The sequence below is a fragment of the Triticum urartu genome, chromosome 5A, assembly GCF_056163025.1.
Source record: "Triticum urartu cultivar PI428250 chromosome 5A, HENAU_Tu73, whole genome shotgun sequence".
NCBI lineage: Eukaryota > Viridiplantae > Streptophyta > Magnoliopsida > Poales > Poaceae > Triticum > Triticum urartu.
The window spans coordinates 127,307,127-127,330,997 of record NC_141877.1 but is presented as its reverse complement, the minus strand read 5'-3'; the positions used below and the strand labels follow the sequence as shown (position 1 = coordinate 127,330,997).

At 45.1% G+C, this 23,871-nt stretch overlaps 3 protein-coding genes and 1 non-coding gene across 5 annotated transcripts; 2 read left to right on the top strand and 2 right to left on the bottom strand.

Moving 5' to 3' along the window:
- Window positions 1-10,554: 10,554 nt before the first annotated feature.
- On the top strand, window positions 10,555-11,941 carry LOC125508138 (ocs element-binding factor 1-like). The gene has a single exon (XM_048672741.2). The coding sequence runs from the start codon at window positions 11,168-11,170 to the stop codon at window positions 11,639-11,641; it is 474 nt and encodes a 157-aa protein (XP_048528698.1). The 5' UTR covers window positions 10,555-11,167; the 3' UTR covers window positions 11,642-11,941.
- Window positions 11,942-12,707: 766 nt separating this feature from the next.
- LOC125508139 (cytochrome c oxidase subunit 5C) lies at window positions 12,708-13,168 on the bottom strand. The gene has a single exon (XM_048672742.2). It carries the CDS (start codon window positions 13,166-13,168, stop codon window positions 12,977-12,979), a length of 192 nt encoding a protein of 63 aa, XP_048528699.1. The 3' UTR covers window positions 12,708-12,976.
- LOC125508137 (uncharacterized) lies at window positions 12,708-21,288 on the bottom strand. 2 transcript variants are annotated; one of them, XM_048672739.2, is made up of 8 exons: window positions 20,992-21,288; window positions 18,480-18,981; window positions 17,169-17,775; window positions 16,987-17,087; window positions 16,823-16,903; window positions 16,608-16,735; window positions 15,620-16,511; window positions 12,708-13,200 (listed from the first exon to the last, which is right to left on the bottom strand). In XM_048672739.2, exons 2-7 carry the CDS (start codon window positions 18,906-18,908, stop codon window positions 16,385-16,387), a joined length of 1,473 nt encoding a protein of 490 aa, XP_048528696.2. In that variant the 5' UTR covers window positions 18,909-18,981; window positions 20,992-21,288; the 3' UTR covers window positions 12,708-13,200; window positions 15,620-16,384. The 2 variants fall into 2 exon arrangements, with proteins under 2 accessions (XP_048528696.2, XP_048528695.2); XM_048672738.2 differs by having other exon boundaries at window positions 20,997-21,287.
- Window positions 15,866-15,937, top strand: TRNAP-AGG (transfer RNA proline (anticodon AGG)). Its single transcript has one exon. It is a non-coding gene; the product is annotated as a tRNA-Pro (tRNA).
- Window positions 21,289-23,871: the final 2,583 nt, after the last annotated feature.

Below are 23,871 nucleotides of genomic sequence, written 5' to 3'. Positions count from 1 at the left end.
ATGTCTCAAGTGATTCAAGTGAGTCCAAACGGTCCATTTGCATGGAGTTTCTTCATGCATATATACCAACAGACATGGTTCGCATGTCTCAAACTTTTCAAAAACGAGTGAGCCCAAAGATCCATCAACATGGAGCTTCTTCATGCGTTTTATACCGATATGACTTACGTGGCAGTGCCACAAGTAGGTGGTACTATCATTACTATCTTTTGGCATGAACATGTGTATCACTACGATCGAGATTCAATAAACCATTCATTTTAGGTGTAAGACCATTGAAGGTATTATTCAAATAAACAGAGTAACCATTATTCTCCTTAAATGAATAACCATATTGCGATAGACATAATCCAATCATGTCTATGCTCAACGCAAACACCAATCTCGATGGTAGAGGGAGCGTGCGACGCTTGATCATATCAACATTGGAAACACTTCCAACACATATCGTCATCTCACCTTTAGCTAGTCTCCGTTTATTCCGTAGCTTTTATTTCGAGTTACTAACACTTAGCAACCGAACCGGTATCTAATACCCTGGTGCTACTAGGAGTACTAGTAAAGTACACATTAACATAATGTATATCCAATATACTTCTATCGACCTTGCCAGCCTTCTAATCTACCAAGTATCTAGGGTAATTTTTCTCCAGTGGTTGTTCCCTTTATTACAGAAGCACTTAGTCTCGGGTTTGGGTTCAACCTTGGGTTTCTTCACTAGAGCAGCAGCTGAATTGCCGTTTCACGAAGTATCCCTTCTTGCCCTTGCCCTTCTTGAAACTAGCGGTTTCACAAACCATCAACAATTGATGCTCCTTCCTGATTTCTACTTTCGTGGTGTCAAACATCACGAACATCTCAAGGATCATCATACATGTCCCCGATATATTATAGTTCATCACGAAGCTCTAGCAGCTTGGTGGTAATGACTTCGGAGAAACATCACTATCTTATCTGGAAGATTAACTCCCACTCGATTCAAATGATTGTTGTACTCAGACAATCTGTGCACAAGCTCAACAATTGAGCTCTTCTCCTTAGTTTGCAGGTTAAGAAAATCGTCGGAGGTCTTATACCTTTTGACATGGGCACGAGCCTGAAATTCCAATTTCAGCCCTTAAAACATCTCATATGTTTCGTGACGTTTCAAAAACGTCTTTGGTGCCTCAACTCTAAACCGTTTAACTGAACTATCATGTAGTCATTAAAACGTGTATGTCAGATGTTCGCAACATCCACAGACAACGTTCGAGGTTCAGCACACTGAGCGGTGCATTAAGGACATAAGCCTTCTATGAAGCAATGAGGACAATCCTCAGTTTATGGACCTAGTCCGCATAATTGCTACTATCAACTTTCAACTAATTTTTTTTCTAGGAACACATCTAAACAGTAGAACTAAAGCGCGAGCTACGACATAATTTGCAAAAACCTTTTGACTATGTTCAGGATAATTAAGTTCATCTTATGAACTCCCACTTAGATAGACATCCCTTTAGTCATCTAAGTGATTACATGATCCGAGTGAACTAGGCCGTGTCCGATCATCACGTGAGACGGACTAGTCAACGTCGATGAACATCTTCATGTTGATCGTATCTTCCATACGACTCGTGTTCGACCTTTCGGTTTCTGTGTTCCGAGGCCATGTCTTCACATGCTTAGGCTCGTCAAGTTAACCCTAAGTGTTTTTGCATGTGTAAATCTTGCTTACACCCGTTGTATGTGAACGAAAGGATCTATCACACCCGATTAACACGTGATGCTTCAAAGCGACGAACTGTAGCAATGGTGCACAGTTAGGGGAGAACACTTCTTGAAATTTTAATGAGGGATCATCTTATTTACTACCGTCGTTCTAAGCAAATAAGATGTATAAACATGATAAACATCACATGCAATCAAATAGTGACATGATATGGCCAATATCATATAGCTCCTTTGATCTTCATCTTGGGGCTCCATGATCATCTTGTCACCGGCATACTCATCGACATGTAAGTTGTGATTCCTTTGACAAGAACATGATCAATCTCATACATCACATATATCATTCATCACATCCTTTTGGCCATATCACATCACATAGCATACCCTGCAAAAACAAGTTAGACGTCCTCTAATTGTTGTTTGCATGTTTTACGTGGCTGCTATGGGTTTCTAGCAAGAACGTTTCTTACCTACGCAAAACCACAACGTGATATGCCAATTTCTATTTACCCTTCATAAGGACCCTTTTCATCGAATCCGATCCGACTAAAGTAGGAGAGACAGACACCCGCTAGCCACCTTATGCAACTAGTGCATGTCAGTCGGTGGAACCTGTCTCACGTAAGAGTACGTGTAAGGTTGGTCCGGGCCGCTTCATCCCACGATGCCGCCGAATCAAGATAAGACTAGTAACGGCAAGCATATTGAACAAAATCAACGCCCACAACTTCTTTGTGTTCTACTCGTGCATAGAATCTACGCAATAGACCTAGCTCTGATACCACTGTTGGGGAACGTAGCAGAAATTCAAAATTTTCCTACGTATCACCAAGATCTATCTATGGAGAAACCAGCAACGAGGGGAAGGAGAGTGCATCTACATACCCTTGTAGATCGCTAAGCGGAAGCGTTCAAGTGAACGGGGTTGATGGAGTCGTACTCGTCATGATTCAGATCACCGATGATCCTAGTGCCGAACGGACGGCACCTCCGCGTTCAACACATGTACAGCCCGATGACGTCTCCCACGCCTTGATCCAGCAAGGAGAGAGGGAGAGGTTGATGAAGATTCAGCAGCACGACGGCGTGGTGGTGGATGCAGGGCGTCACAGTAGCAGGGCTTCGCCTATACTACGAGAGAGAGACGTAACGGGGAGAGAGGGAGGGGCTGCACCAAAGGCAAAAGGTGTGTTTGAGAGGCCCTCCTACCCCACTATATATAGGAATCCCAAGGGAGGGGTGCGCCAGCCCCTAGGAGATCCAATCTCCAGGGGGGCGGCGGCCAGGGGAGGAGTCCTCCCCCCCCCAAGGCACCTAGGAGGTGCCTTCCCTCCTTGGGACTCTTCCTTAGGGTTTCCCCCTTCACCCTAGGCGCATGGGCCATAAGGGAAGTGGCGCCCCAGCCCACTTTGGGCTGGATCCCTTCCCACTTCAGCCCATGGGACCCTCCGGGATAGGTGGCCCCACCCGGTGGGCCCCCGGGACCCTTCCGGTGGTCCCGGTACAATACCGATGACCCCGAAACTTGTCCCGATGGCCGAAACAGGACTTCCTATATATAAATCTTTACCTCCGGACCATTCCGGAACTCCTCGTGACGTCCAGGATCTCATCCGGGACTCCGAACAATATTCGGGTTACTGCATACACATATCTTCATAACCCTAGCGTCACCGAACCTTAAGTGTGTAGACCCTACGGGTTCGGGAGACATGCAGACATGACCGAGACGTTCTCCTGTCAATAACCAACAGCGGGATCTGGATACCCATGATGGCTCCCACATGTTCCACGATGATCTCATCAGATGAACCACGATGTCAAGGACTTAATCAATCCCATATACAATTCCCTTTGTCTATCGGTATGTTACTTGCCCGAGATTCGATCGTCGGTATCCAATACCTAGTTCAATCTCGTTACCGGCAAGTCTCTTTACTCGTTCCGTAACACATCATCCCGTGATCAACTCCTTGGTCACATTGCGCATATGATGATGTCCTACCGAGTGGGCCCAGAGATACCTCTCCGCTTACACAGAGTGACAAATCCCAGTCTCGATTCGTGCCAACCCAACAGACACTTTCGGAGATACCTGTAATGCACCTTTATAATCACCCAGTTACGTTGTGACGTTTGATACACCCAAAGCATTCCTACGGTATCCGGGAGTTGCACAATCTCATGGTCTGAGGAAATGATACTTGACATTAGAAAAGCTTTAGCATACGAACTACACGATCTTTGTGCTAGGCTTAGGATTGGGTCTTGTCCATCACATCATACTCCTTATGATGTGATCCCGTTATCAACGACATCCAATGTCCATGGTTAGGAAACCGTAACCATCTATTGATCAACGAGCTAGTCAACTAGAGGCTCACTAGGGACATGGTGTTGTCTATGTATCCACACATGTATCTGAGTTTCCTATCAATACAATTATAGCATGGATAATAAACGATTATCATGAACAAGGAAATATAATAATAACCAATTTATTATTGCCTCTAGGGCATATTTCCAACACAAATCCACCAAGGACAGATCTGTGGGAGACACATCTCCACACACCTACCGATGATATTGATGGAAATATGCCATAGAGGCAATAATAAATTGGTTATTATTATATTTCCTAAATCGTGATAAAGGTTTATTACTCATGATTGAATTGTATTGCTCGGAAACTTAAATACATGTGTGAATACATAAACAAATACCGTGTCCCTAGTAAGCCTCTACTAGACTAGCTCGTTGATCAAAGATGGTTAAGGTATCCTAACCATAGACATGTGTTGTCATTTGATAACGGGATCACATCATTAGGAGAATGATGTGATGGACAAGACCCATCCGTTAGCTTAGCATATTGATCGTTCAGTTTATTGCTATTGCTTTCTTCATGTCAAATACATATTCCTCTGACTATGAGATTATGCAACTCCCGGATACCGGAGGAATATCCTGTGTGCTATCAAACTCAAAACATAACTGGGTGATCATAAAGATGCTCTACAGGTATCTCCGAAGGTGTTTGTTGAGTTGGCATAGATCAATTTTAGGATTTGTCACTCCGAGTATCGGAGAGGTATCTCTGGGCCATCTCAGTAATACACATCATAAGCTTGCAAGCACATGACTAGGAGTTTAGTCACGAGGTGATGTATTACGGAACGAGTAAAGAGACTTGCCAGTAACGAGATTGAACTAGGTATGAAGATACTGACGATCGAATCTCGGGCAAGTAACATACTGATGGACAAAGGGAATTACGTATGTTGTCATAACGGTTCGACCGATAAAGATCTTCATAGAATACGTAGGAGCCAATATGGGCATCCAGGTTTCGCTATTGGTTATTGACCGGAGAGGTGTCTTGGTCATGTCTACATAGTTCTCGAACCGATATGGTCCGCACTCTTAACGTTTGTTGACAATATAGTGTTAGATGATTTGGTGATCGAATATTGTTCGAAGTCTCAGATGAGATCACGGACATGACGAGGAGTCTCGAAATGGCCGAGAGGTAAAGATTGATATATAGGACGATGGTATTCGGACACCGGAAGAGTTTCGGAGTGCACCAGATAGTCATCGGGTCACTGGAAGGGGTTCCGGACACCCCCGGTAAGTGTATGGGCCCAATGGGCCAAGGGGGGGGGCAGATCAGCCCTTGGTGCACCCCTTCCTTGGACAACAGGCCCTAGGGGAAGGAACGGGGAGGGGAGGCCCCTCCTTCCTTTCCCTCCTCAAGTAGGGAAGGAAAGGGGGGCACCCTCCCCTGCCTTTTCCCTGCACTTATACAAGGCAGGGGAGGGCGCGGCTTGGGAGAGACCCCAAGTAGGATTCCTCCTACTTGGGCACCCCCTTTGGTTGCTCCTCCCTCCCAAACACCTATATATATGTGGGAGGGGTGCCTAGCACACAAACAGACAATTGTCTAGCCATGTGCGGCGTCCCCTCCACCGTTTACACCTTGATCATATTTTCGTAGTGCTTAGGCGAAGCCCTGCGGAGATCACTTTGTCATCACCGTCACCACGCCGCCGTGCTGCTGGAACTCATCTACCACCTCGCCGTCTTGCTGGATCAAGAAGGCGGAGGACGTCACCGAGCTGAATGTGTGTAGAACGCGGAGGTGACGTGCGTTCGGTACTTGATCGGTTGGAGCGTAAAGAAGTTCGACTTCATCAACCGCGTTGTTTAACGCTTCCGCTTACGTTCTACAAGGGTACGTAGACACACTCTCCCCCTCTCGTTCCTATGCATCTCCTTGATAGATCTTGCGTGTGCGTAGATTTTTTTTTGTTTTCCATGCAAAGTTTCCCAACGGTGGCATCCGAGCCAAGTTTATGTGTAGATGATATGCACGAGTAGAACACAAAGAGTTGTGGGCGGTGATAGTCATACTACTTACCACCAACGTCTTATTGTGATTCGGCGGTATTGTGGGATGAAGCGACCCGGACCAACCTTACATGTCCACGCACATGAGACCGGTTCCACCGACAGACATGCAACAAGTTTTGCATAAAGGTGGCTGGCGGGTTTTTGTTTCTCCTACTTTAGTTGAATCGAATTTGACTACGACCGGTCCTTGAAGAAGGTTAAAACAACAAACTTGATGAAACACCGTTGTGGTTTTTGCATAGGTAAGAACGATTCTTGCTAGAAGCCCGTAGCAACCACATAAAACTTGCAACTACAAAGTAAATGACGTCTAACTTGTTTTTGCAGGGCATGTTGTGATGTGATATGGTCAAGATATGATGTGATATATATTGATGTATGAGATGATCATGTTTTGTAATATCGACAACCGACAGGAGCCTTAGGGTTGTCTCTTTATTGTATGAAGTGCAAGCGCCATGTAATTGCTTTACTTTATCACTATGCGTTAGCGATAGTTGTAGAAGCAATAGTTGGTGTGACGACCTCGACGCAACAATGGAGATAAGGTGTCGAGCCGGTGACGATGAAGATCATGACGATGCTTTGAAGATAGAGATCAAAAGCACAAGATGATGATGGCCATATCATGTCACATATTTTGATTGCATGTGATGTTTATCTTTTATGCATCTTATTTTGCTCCCTGGATTTGGTCCGCTTATGGCCGTTGGATCATCATCATTTTGGTCAACTGCTTCCTCTCCTCCGTTCGAAATTCACCTTGTGGTTAATCTGGTTTTCACTTCACAGTTGTTTTTCCAGGCCTATGACCGGTGGGCTCGTTCCCAACGTGGATTGGTTGGGTGAGCCATGAGGCAGGTGCAAGAGGGTTTCACCAATCCACTCCTCCCGTCACATGCACTGGCACACAAGACGCGCGTGATGGGCGCTACACAAACCCCAATCCACAGCCGCTGCACCCCTCTTACCCCAGTCCCTCATCGCCACAACCCACCCTCCTTCTCCATCGCCCCCTCGTCCTCCTCCTTCATCGCCCCCCTCGTCATCATGGATGAACACCTTCGATCGCTTGGGACCTACGGCAGCGACCAGGTCCGGGCGGGAGCAGAAGGCCACAGAGGCTATGGCGTGTGCGGGAGGTGGAGTGATGGATGCGAGCGAAGTCGGTGGTTAGGGGAGACTCGTCAAATGGAGGAGCAGGAGCAAGGAACTCGAGGTGGTGCAGGTTTGCCTCTACATCCAATCCCCCCTCTCTCACTCAACCTAGGCTACAGGGGACTACGAGGAGTGAAAAGTAGTGGTCGTGCATAGGTCAAAGCAGCAGCAATAAGGAGCTGGTGGTGGTTCAGGTTTGCCTATACCTTGTTTAAACCTTAAAGCCAGCCAACTTGGCCTCACACATTCGCTGATGTGGTCCACACTGAGGAAGAGGGAGACATCGTAGGGAAAGAAGAGGGCGTTCGTGTGGTTTCTTCTCCTGTTGATTTCCCCTCTTGCCTGATCTGATTTTGTGGTGAAAATAGTGGTGGATTTTCTCTGTTTGCCAGTCTAATTTGGGGTTGATTTATGCCATCGATTCCATCCTTATTTGGTTCCTTTTCGACTTTCTATTCATGTCGCTATGGTGTCAAGAAAGGGAACCCAATATAGCTTGTTGCAAATCATTTCAAAGTTTCCTTGAAAGATCATAGATTTCGACGAAAGAATGGTGCCGAAAAAACCAATTTCTAATGCAAGCCCCCTATCAAAGCATTATACAACACCGGGGCCCATCAAACAAACACACCACGCTAGCCACCAACACCTCATAAACGCCAGAGCCACTCATCACGCATGGTACCTATGGCACGCCATCCGTTGTGGGCTTCATTTTTGGGAAGCAACTTCTTGAAGAGAAAATCTCATCTTATAGTTAGAGCGTGACATCTAGCTGTTAGATCTATACACATTAATGTATATATCAGCGGCGATACTAGCCGAGAATGGTAGAAGCTAAAACAGAAAATATGAATGGTTGGGGAGGAGGGATGACTATACTTTCTTCAATCTTAGTGCTAGAAAAAAAAATCAATGATTTTTCCACACCCCCCCCCCCCACAAACATGTATAACCCCGTCATTAATATACACAAATGTTTTACTTAAAAAACACGTACTTCAATTTTCTGCAAAAAAAAGGCAAGTCCAAAATTCTAGCACAAATCGTGTGTGGAACCATAATACAATACCGTCATCCGTCTCCACTAAATGAATATTTTTGCTTCTAAATGTAAAACATGTAAGATCTCTTTCAAACTCGGGAGCATCCAAATATCTAAAGTGCGACAACCTTGTGAAACAAGATACAATGTCATATGCTTAAAACTAAACACGTCATGTCATCCATCAACCTTAAAATGCCAATAAGCACATCAGATTTTCAAAACCTTGATTTTGTAATGGACGGCTTATAGTTGAAGGCATAGTACCTACGTATTAGATTAGGACAAAAGCCAGTATATATAAAATGTATTTCACTAAAAAGTAAGATCAAACATGTCACGCCAGCCATCAGCCTTAAAATGCCAACAAGTACACCAGGTTCTTGGAACCTTGATTTTGTAATAAACGGCTTATAGTTGAAGGCGTAGTACCTACGTATTAGACTAGGACAAAAGCCGGTGTATATAAATTGTATTTCATTAAAAAGTAAAATCAAACACGTCACGCCAGTCATCAGTCTTAAAATGCCAACAAGCACACTAGGATTCTCGAAACCTTGATTTTGTAATGGACGGTTTATAATTGAAGGCATAGTACCTATGTATTAGACTAGGACAAAAGCCGGTGTATATAAAGTGTATTTCACTAAAAAGTAAAATCAAACACGTCATGCCAGCCATCAGCCTTAAAATGCCAACAAGCACACCAGGTTCTCGAAACCTTGATTTTGTAATGGACGGCTTATAGTTGAAGGCGTAGTACCTACGTATTAGATCAGGACAAAAGCCCCTATATATAAGGTGTATTTCACTAAAAAGTAAAATCAAACACGTCACGCCAGCCATCAGCCTTAAAATGCCAACAAGCACACCAGGTTCTCGAAACCTTGATTTTGTAATGGACGGCTTATAGTTGAAGGCGTAGTACCTACGTATTAGATCAGGACAAAAGCCGGTGTATATAAAGTGTATTTCACTAAAAAGTAAAATCAAACACGTCATGCCAGCCATCAGCTTTAAAATGCCAACAAGCACACCAGGTTCTCGAAACCTTGATTTTGTAATGGACGGCTTATAGTTGAAGGCGTAGTACCTACGTATTAGACTAGGACAAAAGCCGGTGTATATAAAGTGTATTTCACTAAAAAGTAAAATCAAACACGTCATGCCAGCCATCAGCTTTAAAATGCCAACAAGCACACCAGGTTCTCGAAACCTTGATTTTGTAATGGACGGCTTATAGTTGAAGGCGTAGTACCTACGTATTAGATCAGGACAAAAGCCCCTATATATAAGGTGTATTTCACTAAAAAGTAAAATCAAACACGTCACGCCAGCCATCAGTCTTAAAATGCCAACAAGCACACCAGGTTCTCGAAACCTTGATTTTATAATGGACGGCTTATAGTTGAAGGCGTAGTACCTACGTATTAGATCAGGACAAAAGCCCCTATATATAAGGTGTATTTCACTAAAAAGTAAAATCAAACACGTCACGCCAGCCATCAGTCTTAAAATGCCAACAAACACATCAGGTTCTCGAAATCTTGATTTTGTAATGGACAGCTTATAGTTGAAGGCGTAGTACCTACGTATTGGACTAGGACAATGTATATAAAATGTATTTCACTAAAAAGTAAAATCATACACGTCACGTCAGCCATCAACCTTAAAAATGCCAAAAAGCACATCAAATTTTCGAAACCTCGGTTTTGTAATGGACGGCCTGTAGTTAAAGGCGTAGCATCTACATGTTTGATCCGGACAAAAGCCAGTGCATATAAAGTGTTTTCCACTAAAATTAAATACACATTTTTTTCCATCAAAATTAAAATAAATCCAAAATTACAATGCGAGCCATCTGTCAAAACAAACATGATATAATACAACGACCCCTCGAACAAACACGGCACGGCAACCACCAACACCCGGAAACAAACGCCAAGCGCACACCATCGGCACCGGTGGCACGCCGCCCGCTGTGTGCTTAGCGTTTTGGGGAAAAGCAACTCCAGAAAAATCCCATCTGGAGAGGGCCACGGAGAGCCACCCAGCACCGGACCAGCAAAGATTCCTCCAACCTTTCTACCCTCTCCGTCCATCTAGAATGCACATACGCCGTTGCCGTGGCCTCGGAGAATTACGGAAACACCCTCGGGTGGAATTACCAGAACGCCCTCGCGTGTGAAGTTACAGGAGTGCCCTTTCCCCGCCAATAAATAACCCCTCCGCCCTGACCTGATCCCCTCCCCCTTCCTCCTCCTCTTCCTCCTCCGATTGGGTGGCTGCCATTGCTCTCCACACCATCCAAGCTCGAGCTCCCATTTCATCACCACTCTGCTAGCCCGAGTCTCCCTCTTGACCCACCGTCGGTTCCAGGCCTCGAAATCCTCGTCCCAGTCTCTTTCTCCTTTCAAGAAGAATTTCTTTGGGTTGAGGGAGCTGCTGTTCTTGGTAGGACAGGCTAGGCCAGATCTGGGGGAGAGGGTGGGTTGTTGTTCCGCTTGAAATCTCTGGGTTTTGTTGCGCTGGAGGTTCTTGCTGGCCATGGTTTGTCCAGGCATGCTGAGGCGCAATCTCTGAGCTTTATGAAGATCGCCACTCACCTGCGCCGGTGCTGCTTCCTCCAGTCCTTCTCCGTCGTCTTCCTCTACTACTTTTATGTGATCTCATAATTGGCCCTCTAAAATCCGCCGTCGCTAGCAGTAAACTATTTTCTCCTTCTTCTTCTTGTTCTTCTTGCTTCCTTTTCCTGCGTCAACAAGTGATAAATAAGAACCGTAGCAGCAGCATCATCATCATCAGCAGTAGTAGCCAAGTACTAGTGATTCCGGTGCCAAGATGTCGTCGTCGTCGCTGTCGCCGGGAGGCGGAAGGCTGTCGGGCTCGGACGGCGACTCGGGGGCGACGTTCGCGGCCGGGGACAACCGGCGGGAGAAGAGGCGGCTGTCGAACCGGGAGTCGGCGCGGCGGTCGCGGCTGCGGAAGCAGCAGCACCTGGACGAGCTGGTGCAGGAGGTGGCGCGCCTCAAGGCCGAGAACGCGCGCGTGCTGGCGCGCGCCAACGACATCACCGGGCAGTTCGTGCGCGTGGACCAGGAGAACACCGTGCTCCGGGCGCGCGCCGCCGAGCTCGGCGACCGGCTGCGCTCCGTCAACCAGGTGCTCCGCGTCGTCGAGGAGTTCAGCGGCGTCGCCATGGACATCCAGGAGGAGTGCCCGCCTGACGACCCCCTGCTCCGGCCGTGGCAGATCCCGTACCCTGCCACCGCCATGCCCATCGCCGCCACCGCCACGCACATGCCCCAGTACTGATCGATCCGGTGATGATTGGGTCAATAATTGAGGATCCCCTGTAGGAGCTGAGCTGAGCTGTGGCTGGCAAGAGGAAGAAGATCTACTCTACTTGGCTGCTGCCTTGAAGATTATTACCAAGGCGTAGTTTGCTGCTATATGTTGTGTTTATTATGTTTCAGTAACTGTCCGTCGTCGTCCTCCTCCTCCGTGTCCTATGTAATGTAACAGTAATAAGGGTTAATTATATGTATGGTTGTGTTCTATGTATCGTGAATTTGTGATAATTCTGTTCAATGTTATTACCATGTCATGTTATTATGTTTGGTTCCAGTGTTCAGTGTAAATTCTGCAGTGTTCCAAGTAATAATTCAAGTGTTTGATCAGATTTTACAACAGTCACCGGATGTTGGTTTCTTGTTGAATTGAATGAAGAACAGTTTGGCCAGTTTCGCAGATTCACATGGTTTTTTTAGCCCACACCAAGTCTGTGTAAATCTGTGGGCTCATGTCAAATCACAAGTAAGGTGGAAGGCATCGAATCAGCTTGAGTGCAGAGAAACACCAAGTGCTCAAAAGCAGAGAAAGATCTTCAGCTTCAAGGTTCCTCCTGGATTCTGTCCGACAGCTCTCTGTTCTATGTTGTTTATTTTCTTGCATGCATCTATTCCAACCTTTTCATAGGCAAAAGCAAGGTGACAAGAATCAAATGGTACCACTAGGTCACAATCCATGTCGCAACCATCAAGATATGTGTTACAACAGGGAAGAAACAGCGTATACATCAGCACCTTTGATCAGTAATCACGCAATAATGGCTAATGACGGTAGCGTAAGCAAGCAGAACGAGATCCGTCATCAGAAAACTAAACTCGTGACCGCATACGAAAACGACGGTGAAAGGCAAGGGAAAACCTTAAAAACTTATCTTGACCGAACCAAATGACATCACCAGATAGAAGAGCACCAGTTATAGGTCATAATGATGGTGCTTGTTCCATTCATGATAATATCAAACATAAGGAGTAGCTTGTTAGGCATCCCACCATTGCATTAAGCCAAAAGGGTGAGCTCACTTCCAAAAGGATGACAGTGAAATCTAAATCATATTCATGTCAGGGGGAAGCCTTCCAATCCCTGAATTGGTTTGCAACACATATGAGACAAGACATATTTGATACGACAGAAAGCAAATTCAAAATGGTTCGATGTTCTCAAATGGTGGTGTGCTTATTTTCATGACAATCTCCACAGCAATCACTCTGTCATGCTCTCCAGAGAGTTTCAGAAATTACTGGCAAAACCAAAATGACAAAAGACTTCGAGATGTAGAACTTCTGGTTCAGCACTTCAGAACTACTCCTCGACAACGACGCTGATCTGCCCCTTCTCAAGCATGTCATAGAAGGATCGCGTCTTCCTCTGCTCGTTCCAGTGATGCATCTTCCACATACCACCAGCAACCAGCCCAAGGGTGAGTCCAATGAAGATCTCCTTCACCACGCTCGGCCCCTTGAGGGTCGCATGTGCAACTCTGCCGCCTGCCATCTGCTAGCTGTTGGGCTCAGATGCCAAAATGCCTGCAGAAAATGAGAAGATTCTGTGAGCTGATTTAGTGGGAACATGGTGACAGCATATCTTCACCAAGGCAGCAAGATACTTTAAATAAATGCAGGCATGCATGTGCAAACAACATAAAACAATTAGGCCATGATATATGATTTTTCAAGCGTTCAAAGGTCACTTGGGTTAATTGCGCAAAAACAAGTCTGTACAAATTTTCAAGACATAACCGAGTTGAGACTGGAAGAACTAGAATGTGAATCAAGAATTTCAAGATTTTGAGTTGTAAAATTAGTGGACCCAGCTATGTTAAACCAGCATGATTCACAAACAGTAGAGTGTGAGGAACAGGTTCTGATTCCACAAACTACTCATCTAAACCTCTCTAGAGAACAATAGTAGTTGCAAAAAGAGTCAACTCCCTGCTTTTGCACATCCTAGTATCATACTATTCCACCGCCCAAGTTTTTAAAAAGGCATCTTAAGATGGAGCAGGGAAAAAATGTGACACAATAAATGGTCCTCAGCATCAATCATTGCTTCTTTCAAGAACAAAAAATGTATGCAGTGTACCCTTCACCTAACCTGCCACTCATGCACAGAGGACACAGGCGTCGTAGTCAACAAAGCATAAATGAGGCAAAGCAATTAGTTGGGAGGAACTTCCTTATCACCCATCATCAGATTAACCATAAATTATCAACATCCTAGCAAATCCAACAATCACCACTCAAATTATGCATTGTTCCATACGAAGCACTCAGCCAAAAGAAGATGGACAATAACATCATAATTGCAACAACAGATCATTTTCTTCAACACAATGCATATTTAAGAAGTTACAGACAAACTACAAGATAAGTCAAGACCGGGTTCACTCAAATTCAAGAAATCACTAAGAAAATTAAAAAAAGTCCTTTCCATCAAAGAAAATACCCACAGAAAGTATACTTGATGAGATCTATGATAAGTTTGCACTTGGGGTTACTTTGAACATAAGCATCTTCATCAGTAAAAGAACTTTTCTGCTTTGGGATACTGAAAGGACATGAATCTAGCTAACATATACTATTGTATATAAGCCAAACCAAGTAATCAACACAGATGAGCTCTACCAACACGGCAATATGGTTGTGCTGATACGTTCATAAAGGAACTAATACCACAACACCAGCTGGAACCCCACTCACATAGATTAATGGCATTTTATAGAGCGCCATATCAGCAGGTTATTCGCAATAGTGATACCTCACAAAACCTATAATGTTAGCGCGGATAGCACAACAGTTACACATATGAAAACATATGCAGATATAAGACAGTCGCTAAGATACTTGAAAAATCTTACAAGAGTTATGCTGACATAAAATGAGAGGAAAATGTATAATTGTAATGTGCTAAGTGCAGCAGAGAGAAATTACTGGTGCTCTAAGAATATGAATTAACTAGAATAATAATAAAAGCACAGTCCTGCAACACCACTCATTCATGTGCATGGCAAAGTCGAGAACTACACAAGTCACAACACCATCATGAACATGATGCAGGTTGCTGAGCAAAAAGATAACAGAGTTTGATAATGATACGGGATGTTAGAAGCTGCGACAGTGCAATAGAAGGCACACCTAACTTCATATGTGAAACCAAAGATGACACACTAGTGAACATATAATGTGCTAGTAAGGGATTACGCTGAGCCAAACCATCCAGAGGCAGCGGCGATGGTACCACGCCAAAGTATACTTCCTAATTACCAGGTATATAATCTGATACATACATATCCACATCTCATTGGAGCAAACGATGTTTCTTTCTTAGCCACCATTTCCCAATCCAAATCGCATGGCCCTCAAATCAAAACTGAACATGAGCTAGTCAGGGATAGCACTGAGCCAAACGATCCACAGGCAGCAGCTATGGTACGACGCCAAAAGATACCTCCTAGGTCCCAGATATATCATCTGATACATACATATTCACATCTCATTGGAGCAAACGATGTTTCTTTCCTAGCTACCATCTCCCAATCCAAATCGCACAGCCCTCAAATCACGAGTCTATGATAAACAAAAACATGGCCAAAAATTCGCACCGCATGTGGGCAGCGCACGCCGTGGTTACGAACAATATGCCGTATTCACACGAAAAAAAAAAAATACCGCCTCGCAAATCACACGCATCCTGCTACCCTAAATCATCGCGCAACATCCCAAATTTCTAGCCCGTCGGTTGATGCCGTCGACAGCCCCAGCGAAATGGATCATCCAGGCACCGAGCGACCAGATCTGGAACGGTTCCTAACAAATTAGAGGGGGGAAACCTAGGATCCGATCCGCGAGAAGGCCACGAAGGAGCCTAGCCGCGCGCCAGGACACGGAGACCCGAGGGATCGATTGAACGGAGCAGGTTCGAGCGGTGTGGGAAGAGGGGTCTGACCTTGCCGCCGCCGGAGGAGAAGGAGAGAGACGCCTGCGCCGCCGCGAGAGAGAGACCCACTCTTCGATTTGTTACGGGGATGGCGTTTTTGCGGAAACGCCCATTTAAGGGCTGAGATTCGCGGACGGGCCCGGTCCACACGGGTGGTCTGAGCCTCTGAGGCTCTGAGCGAGTGGAGGGCCCATCGGCATGTCCACCAGTCAACCACCTACGTTAGAGCTGTTATAAACCTTTGTTTCCATCAAAGGGCATTTGGTCTAGTGGTATGATTCTCGCTTAGGGTGCGAGAGGTCCCGAGTTCAATTCTCGGAATGCCCCCAATTTTTTTATTTCTTTTAGCTTTTTTCGCCATCGTAACAAATTTCCTTCACATTTGCAGCAATAAATTTGTCTGTGCCTTTTGTTTCTTGCTTCCAAAATACAGACACCAACTCACTAAGGTTTATATAAAACGAAAAGTCGCCAGGAAAAATGAAGCTATCTTTGTCTGCTGCCTTCTCTATATGTATGTGTAATATCTATACTTAGAAACCATCCGGTAACATCACTGGTTCAGTACATCTCGACGGTGTAGTAAAACAAACTGGTGCAGTACACATAATCTTTTACCCACAGAGCTATGTGTAACTATTATGTAACTCGCTTATTCGACCAACCAACAAATTTGCATCGTCAGGACTGGCCGTCCTCTCTTATTGTGAAGGTGCATGAATGAATGCGGCTGCGAAAATAGGGACCTCTGACGCCACCCCGGCGTCCTCAAAATCAAGCGCTCCCGCGGACAGCTTTGTAGCACTGCAGGCTGCAGAGGGGGAGCTTCAGCTTCGAGTCCCTGTACCGGTACGCATTCGTGCAAGACGGTCCGGCGCACTTCTCACGCGGCGGAGGGTAGCTGGGTGATGAAGGCAAAGTGAGACGATGTTATCCGAGGCGCACATTTGGTGCTGATGATTTCTCAAATGTGGGGAGGGATGCGAGGATTGGTTACCTGCAGGGTTTGGAGTTGAAGATACTGGGGAGGCCTACTTCTTCAGGGAACGTGACCACCGTGCCTGTGGGCCCCATGACCCACCGGATGGAGCTCCTGGCGAGTTCTTGCGCTCTGGCTGCCTTCTCCTGAGTAAGAAGGAATGATTCTGTCAGAAGATAATGGTAGTAGAAAACGCGAGTGTCATGGGCATATGATCAAATGATGCAATGGACCTTCTCCTCTCGCTCCTTCTGCTTCCTCTCTTCTTTCTTCTTCTCGGTGTCCAGGCCCAGTATTTTCCTTATAGCTTCAGCCTGCAGTTAACACTTTTAAGAACTCCTAGGAACTGAACCTACTCCAGGAAGTTTAAAAGAAATCAAGCAAATGTTTCTCCAACCTCGCTTTCTTTAGTGGCTTTCTCCACTTGCATCTTGCGCCGCTGAGCAGCCTCAGCCTTCTTCGCGAGCATCTCAGCATCAGAGAGCTTTTCCTTCTTGCCTGGAGCCACAGAAAAATGTTTCAAATTAAATCAGCGCAAGACTTCAGTCAAGTTACAATAGGCAACAAGGTAGTATGTACTTCTTGATGAAGCTGCTGGTAAACCATCGGGGAACTCAATGGTACTGTTGCTGTTCCCATCCATCCATGATTGAAGGGCTCGGCGACGCGTTGTGAGAGGTTCACTCTTAACACTGGCAGACAATTCAGTGACTGCTTTCTGCTTCTTGTTTTCAGCTTCAAGATCATTATCAGAGGCCAGCTCCTCTTCTGCATTATCCTCATCAGCATCAGTAGAATCTCTTGACCTTTTCTTGCCATCTCTATTTGATTGGGGTGTAGCAAAATCATTATCAACCTCATAAACTGTGCTCCTGCTCCGGTCTTTCTTCGAGGCATTCTTCTTAGGGTTACTCCCTCCTTTGTTTTTAGGTTCACGAATATGACCCTCATTATCATTAGAAGCTCCATGATTTTCAGGAGTACTTAAACCATATTCCTCATCTAATTCACTGTCCATGTTGGATTTCTTAGCAATCCTTCTACTCTTCCGGACAGGATCCGAAGACGCTTCTCTCTGAACTTTGGCAGGTTGTTCCGGAGTCAAGGTATCTTCAATTTTCCTCAGCTTTCTTGTTTTCTTGTCTTGAGAAGAGGGCAACCTATTTGAATCTTTGGCACCTTCAGTCTGAAAGTAATTCATCGTTTTAATTGGGTATCAATTATGGATAGCAAAGCAAATAAACGGACAGGACATGCATAGAACCAACATAACATCATGACTTGCAAAATATTCCCTTCGTTTTTATCTACTCTGCATATTAGATTTGTCTCAAGTCAAATTTTGTAAACTTTGACTAAGTTTATACAAAAATTTATTAACATCCACAGTGCCAAATAAGTACCATTAGAATCATCATTGCATATATTTTCGCATCTTATATATTACCTCCGTCTCAAATTACTTGTCTTAGATTTGTCTAGATACGGATGTATCTAGCACTAAAACTTGTCTAGATACAGATCATCCGTATATAGACAAATCTAAGACAAGTAATTCGGGACGGAGGGAGTATTTGTTATTGTGAAAGTTTATACGGAGCATTATTTTCTATAAACTTGGTCAAACTTTATAAACTTTGACTTCAGTCAAAGCTAATATGCAGAGTAAATAAAATGGAGGGAGTATAATCAGAACAGGTATAGTGCCAAGACTATGAGATAAAAGAAATATCTCGATAGAAACTGCATGTGTATGTCCTAATAACACCATCCAGTTTTCGTTGCAGAACTTGAATTTAGCAAGCTAGCAAATTTTCTTCTTCAAAATGATCCTTCTTTTCAGGTCTCAAGTACACTACGAAACAAAAGATATGATCACTTGTTGTTTACCTGATTACCATGCTTTTGCCGGTGCGATGAATCTCCTGGCCGTGTAGGCTTTGCAGCTGAAGACCTGGAATCTGGTATAGCAGGGTTTGGTTTTGCCGGTATGGTCCGACTGATTCCACCAATTTTGAGCTTCACTTTCCTTGGTTTCTGCGTGGTTGACAAATCATCATTCCCTGCTGACACATGTATCCCATGATTGCTTTCACCCTTTCTTGAGTTACTTCCTGATGCCTCAGAATGCAACTGGTGGCTCCCCTTGCTCTTATGTGAGTTTTTCAAGTTGGGAGGGGACAGAACACCCTCGGTGATACGCTTGGAAGCACGGTCCAGGGAAGGTCCATTCAGATAAAACTCTCGACGTCGGAGTCCTCCGTCAGAGGCAACATTGTCATCTGAGGGCAGCCTCTTTGAATTACTCCTAGATGACATAGATGACTACTTCACAGCAGGATTGCTCTCTGGCCTGGGTCTCCTCGTTGTGCTGGTCCAGTGGATCTTCTAACTAAATAAGACAACACACATAAACAAAAGGCATGTCTTTACTGGAAATGTTGAGTGTAAGTAAAAAATGTTGGGAAAATATATTGCATGATGCATCTTATGACTACAGAATGTGAAGCTGGCACCACCGCAATGCTGCAAGCTCAAAAATAATGGTACTTATAGGAAAGGTTATTAATTTACAAGAATAATAACAGTACACATATGGTTTTTAATACTATTTTTAATGGCTCGTCACCTTTCTTTTGGACTAAAAACTCTAGGGGAGGCCCCACAGTAAGAGTTCACAACAACTATCCAAAGCATAGCAAAACTTATGTAGATAAGATTCAGGTTAGAGAGCAAACCCAAACCTTGAATGGCGCCTTAGCTATTCTTAAGTAGGATTTCCAGGATGTAAGGTCAGGGACAACAATGTCAGAGATCTTTGCATTTCTTAGCTACCAAACGTTCCAAGCAGCGATGATGAACACCTCCATGAAGTGTGGCATTTGAAAATGAGAATGGCCAAGGTGAAAGGACCACTCCAAGAGTTGGGCTAGACAATGTTAATAGCTACTGTTATGCGTACGCAACTTAAATAAATCTTTACACGACATGGAACACGGTTAGAAATTTATTACCATCACCTATCTTTAAACTAGAGTTTATTTCTATTTGAAAAATTAAGGTAACATCAAGTTGAGTCAGCAACAGGTAGTTAGCTTTAATAACCTAATGGATAGGTATCAGGTAACTGAACTAACACAACTGCAATGCAAAAACATAACAATAGCTGGTGGTAAAACTGAGATACACAACAAGTCAGCAACAATGTTAAAAAGACATTTAAGAACATGTCGCTAAACTTAGTTAGAGTTGGAGATTTGGAGTAGAATAAATCCGATGCTCTCCCTGCTCATGTTCTCCTCCCTCAACCTCAAGGATGAAGACGAGTCTCACGAATAAGTGGTCATAGTCTCAATTAAAAAATTTATGATATTTGTACTGCATGGTACTAATTACTTGAATCAAAGTCAAACAGAAAATATATTATTGCACACAAATCAATCACCAGAAATTCAATTCATGAACAACCGAGCAAAAAATGAATCCCCAAAGTTGATCGTCCTTGAATTCCTAGCAAGCAACTTGTTTAGACACTTCTAATTTTATTCGCAAACAAGCAAAAAAGTGAAACCGCAAAGTTGATCATCCTGGACAACCTAGAAATATTATTAGCCGACGAGAATTCCTAAAGATCAGGACCACCAACTTGTTTAGATTTTAGATACTTTTAATTTTGTAATAATGTCATTTCTAAATACTTCCTCCGCAAAGCAGCATAACAATTGTTTTATAGCTACTTTACAATTGTAGCATATCTTCTTCACAAATGCAACAATTAAATTTTTTAGCTACTTTACAATTGTAACATATCTTCTTCACAATTGCAACAATAATGTAATATCAAGTTCAGTCAGCATCAGGTGGTTAGCTATAATAACCTAATGGATAGGTATCAGGCAGTTTTGTACTGATTAACACAACTGAATTATGGGCAAAAATTACGGTGCTAAAGCACAATAGGAATGGTTGGCGAGTTAACTGCAGTGCAGAACATAAAACTATATTACTTGAATCAAAGTCAAACAGAAAAACTATATTACTGCACACAAATCAATCGCCAGTAATTCAATTCGTGAACAACCTAGCAAAGAATGAAACCCCAAAGATGATCATCCTTGGACAACCTAGAAATATTATCAGCCGACGAGAATTCCTGAAGATCAGGACTAGCAGCCTGTTTATACACTCGTAATTTTGTAATAAGGTCGTTTCTAAATACTTCCTCGCCAAGGCAGCATACGCACCTAGATTTGTTGGTAAATTACATTAGCCCTAGCCCAACAAGGTGTATCATGTATGTAGCGACTGCTACCAAAACCTTCCGCGGGTAGGGGAGCAGATGATGAATAACGAGACGGGAGGGGAGGAGAGGGTTTGGCAGGAAGAGAAAGTCGGATGAGACCTTACCACTTTGGGAGCGACCAGACGGCTGGCGAGAGATCCGAGGATTGGGAAGTCGGCGTCGCGGGATGGAAATTCGGGGCCGGGAGGAGGGCCGGGGGCAACGGCCTGGCCGCTGGGCGCTGGGCGCCGGCGACTTGCCGAGTGAGGAGGGAGGGGGAGGGGCGAGGAGCTCGCCCTGGAATTCCGCCCGCCCTGCTTGTCGATTTGGGGGAGACGAGAAAGACGAAGTTCCACGGGTTCAACCGCTAGCGGCAGGGGCAGGGGCAGGGCCCGTTTGGGAGCTTCGTAAACTTCTCCACCCGGAAGATCTCATCTTTATCTGTGCCCGAGAAAAAGAAACCATTGTAAACAATTATTATATTTTCTGTTTGGATAGGGAGTTACAAGAAGCTAATACCAACCTGAAAATAATACTCTCTCCGATCCATATTACTTATTTCTTAAATGAGTGTATTTAGCAACGACAAAGCGTGACACACAGTTAAGGAGGGAGGAGAATAAAAGGCCGCTGCTAGGCGTAAGTCGGATGATGGACAAGATTTATAAACCGCCTTGGCGACCGTTCGATGAAGTCAGCGTGTGCGTCCGATCTGTGACAGCTGGAGCACACTTCCCTCAACAATGCTACCCCCGTTGTCTTCTCCATTGCTGCTCCACGCTACCCCTGTTGTCTTGCTGCTCCATGGCAGTCCCGTGCAAGGTAGAGCAACTCCTCCATGGAAGCTCCATGGCAGCACCGAGCGGCATGGCAAAGCTCCAATGCAACACCGATGGGCATCCGACGGAGCTCCATTGCAGCACCGCGCGGCACACGATGGTCCCAGCGATGCTCCAATACAACACCGGCAGCCCGGTGATGTTTCATCGCAGCACCAGCGGCCTCCGGCGATGCTCCAATACAACATCGGCCGCCTGATGACTCTCCATAGCAACCCCGGCAGCCCCCGGCGACTCTCCATAGCAACACTGGCGCGTTGCGTTGCAGCTCCTCCGCTGGTGCACAACACCACGACCCCATGGCATTGCAACTCCGTCGCTCACCGTCGTGTTGCATTGTAGCTCCGCCAACGGCGCGCAACACCATGGTTGTTGCGCTGCGTCTCCACCGCCGACGCGCAACACCATGGCCGTTGCACTGCAGCTCCTCCGCCGACAACCTGCGCTGCAGCTCCGTCGTCCCCATGCAGCGGCACGCTCGCTCAACTGTAGCCCCGCCGCCCATCGATGAGGCAGCCCGCATCCCCGGCTCACAGCCCCGAACCCGCCTCAACAGATTTGTAGTGCCGGTGGTCGGGAACGGGAAGCAACCGTTCTTCATCCCCTTGCATCGTTGGTGGCCGGTGGTGTCTCGATGTTGCGTCATCGGTGGAGGAATTGGGGGATACGAGAGAGAGGGAGCGGCTGTTGGGGAAATAAGGTGGAGAGAGCTCCGGTGGTCCTGGCCAGCGGTGCTCGCCGACCTTATGCTAGAGAGGGAGCCGAGAGGAAGAGGGGTGGGGATGACAATAGCGACAGAGGTAGGAGACGGAGGAAACGAAAGAAAAAAAATATGCGGCTGTTGAGGAGATAAGGCTGTGCGGGAGGTGGATGGGTCCGACTGGACACGTGGAGGGCGCAGCAGGCGGCTGATTTGCTGAGAAATCAGTCGGTTGGAAGGAATACTTTTCCAGAATAAAATTTGAACCAAAAGCAGAATATGGTTGAAAACAGGACCGACTCACAAAAAAAAATCAATCTAGCTGCTTTAGGTAGCTAGCTTTGCACGCGCAAGTGTGTATCCTTTCGGTAAATCAATTTGATGCTCTAAAATCAACATACTTCACTGATAAAATGTATCAAAAACGTTTACAAAAAATATTTTCACTCTTGGAGGGGGGAGGAAGGTCATGACCCCCTTTGGCCTCCAAGAGGCTCCGCGAGTGGTATCTAAGACTAAAATATATTTAGATACATCCGTTTGAGCGACAAGTAATATGGATTGGAGGGAGTAATGAATTAGAAGAAGAGTGACGCTACAAAGACAAGCTCTATTCACATACAACTAAATGGAATTTCATACAAGTGTCTTGTGGGAGCAAAATTGGATTCGAGATCTGCGGCATGACCTGAACTTTGACATCATAAGGAATTTTATTTGGGTCTGGAAGCTCATCTGGAAGATAAATATTCAGCTAAGAGACGATGTGATTGATTCCATCACCTGGAATTTCAGAACACCTACTCCACAAGCTCAAACTATAGCTTGCACTTCCAAGGCAGGACTCTCTCCACCTTCAAGTCCTCGTTTTGGACATCTTGGGCGCCTGCTAGGTGCAAGTTCTTCATATGGCTCCTTCACCTGAACCACATATAGTGTGTTGATTGCTTGCAAATAAGAGGCTGACCAATGAGTATTTCTGTCAGCTTTGCATGCATGAGTCCAAGTCATTAACACTCCTGTTCTGGTCATGTCTTGTTGCCAAGGTTGTTTGGTTCCATGCCTCACGTTGGCAGGGTTGTTAGTCCCTAAACCTTGTCTTCTGAGTACATTTTACCTGGGCAGTTGATCTACGGGAGAATATTATGGAGGCTGAGACGTCCATTTTGCATCATGTTTTCCTACTGTTATTTATATTGTTTTTGGTCATTATTCCACTTTATGATGCAATTCTAATGCCTTTTATCTCTTAATTTGCAAGATTTACGTGGAGAGGGAGATTACCGGCACCTGGAACTGGACCTAAAAGAGCTACAACACATGTGCCTATTCTACAGAGCTCCAAATGACTTGAAACTTCACAGAGGTTTTTCATTGAATATATAAAAACTGAAGCAAAGAAATACCAAAGGGGCCACCAGTTGTCCACAAGGCAATAGGGCACGACCACCTTCCTGGGCG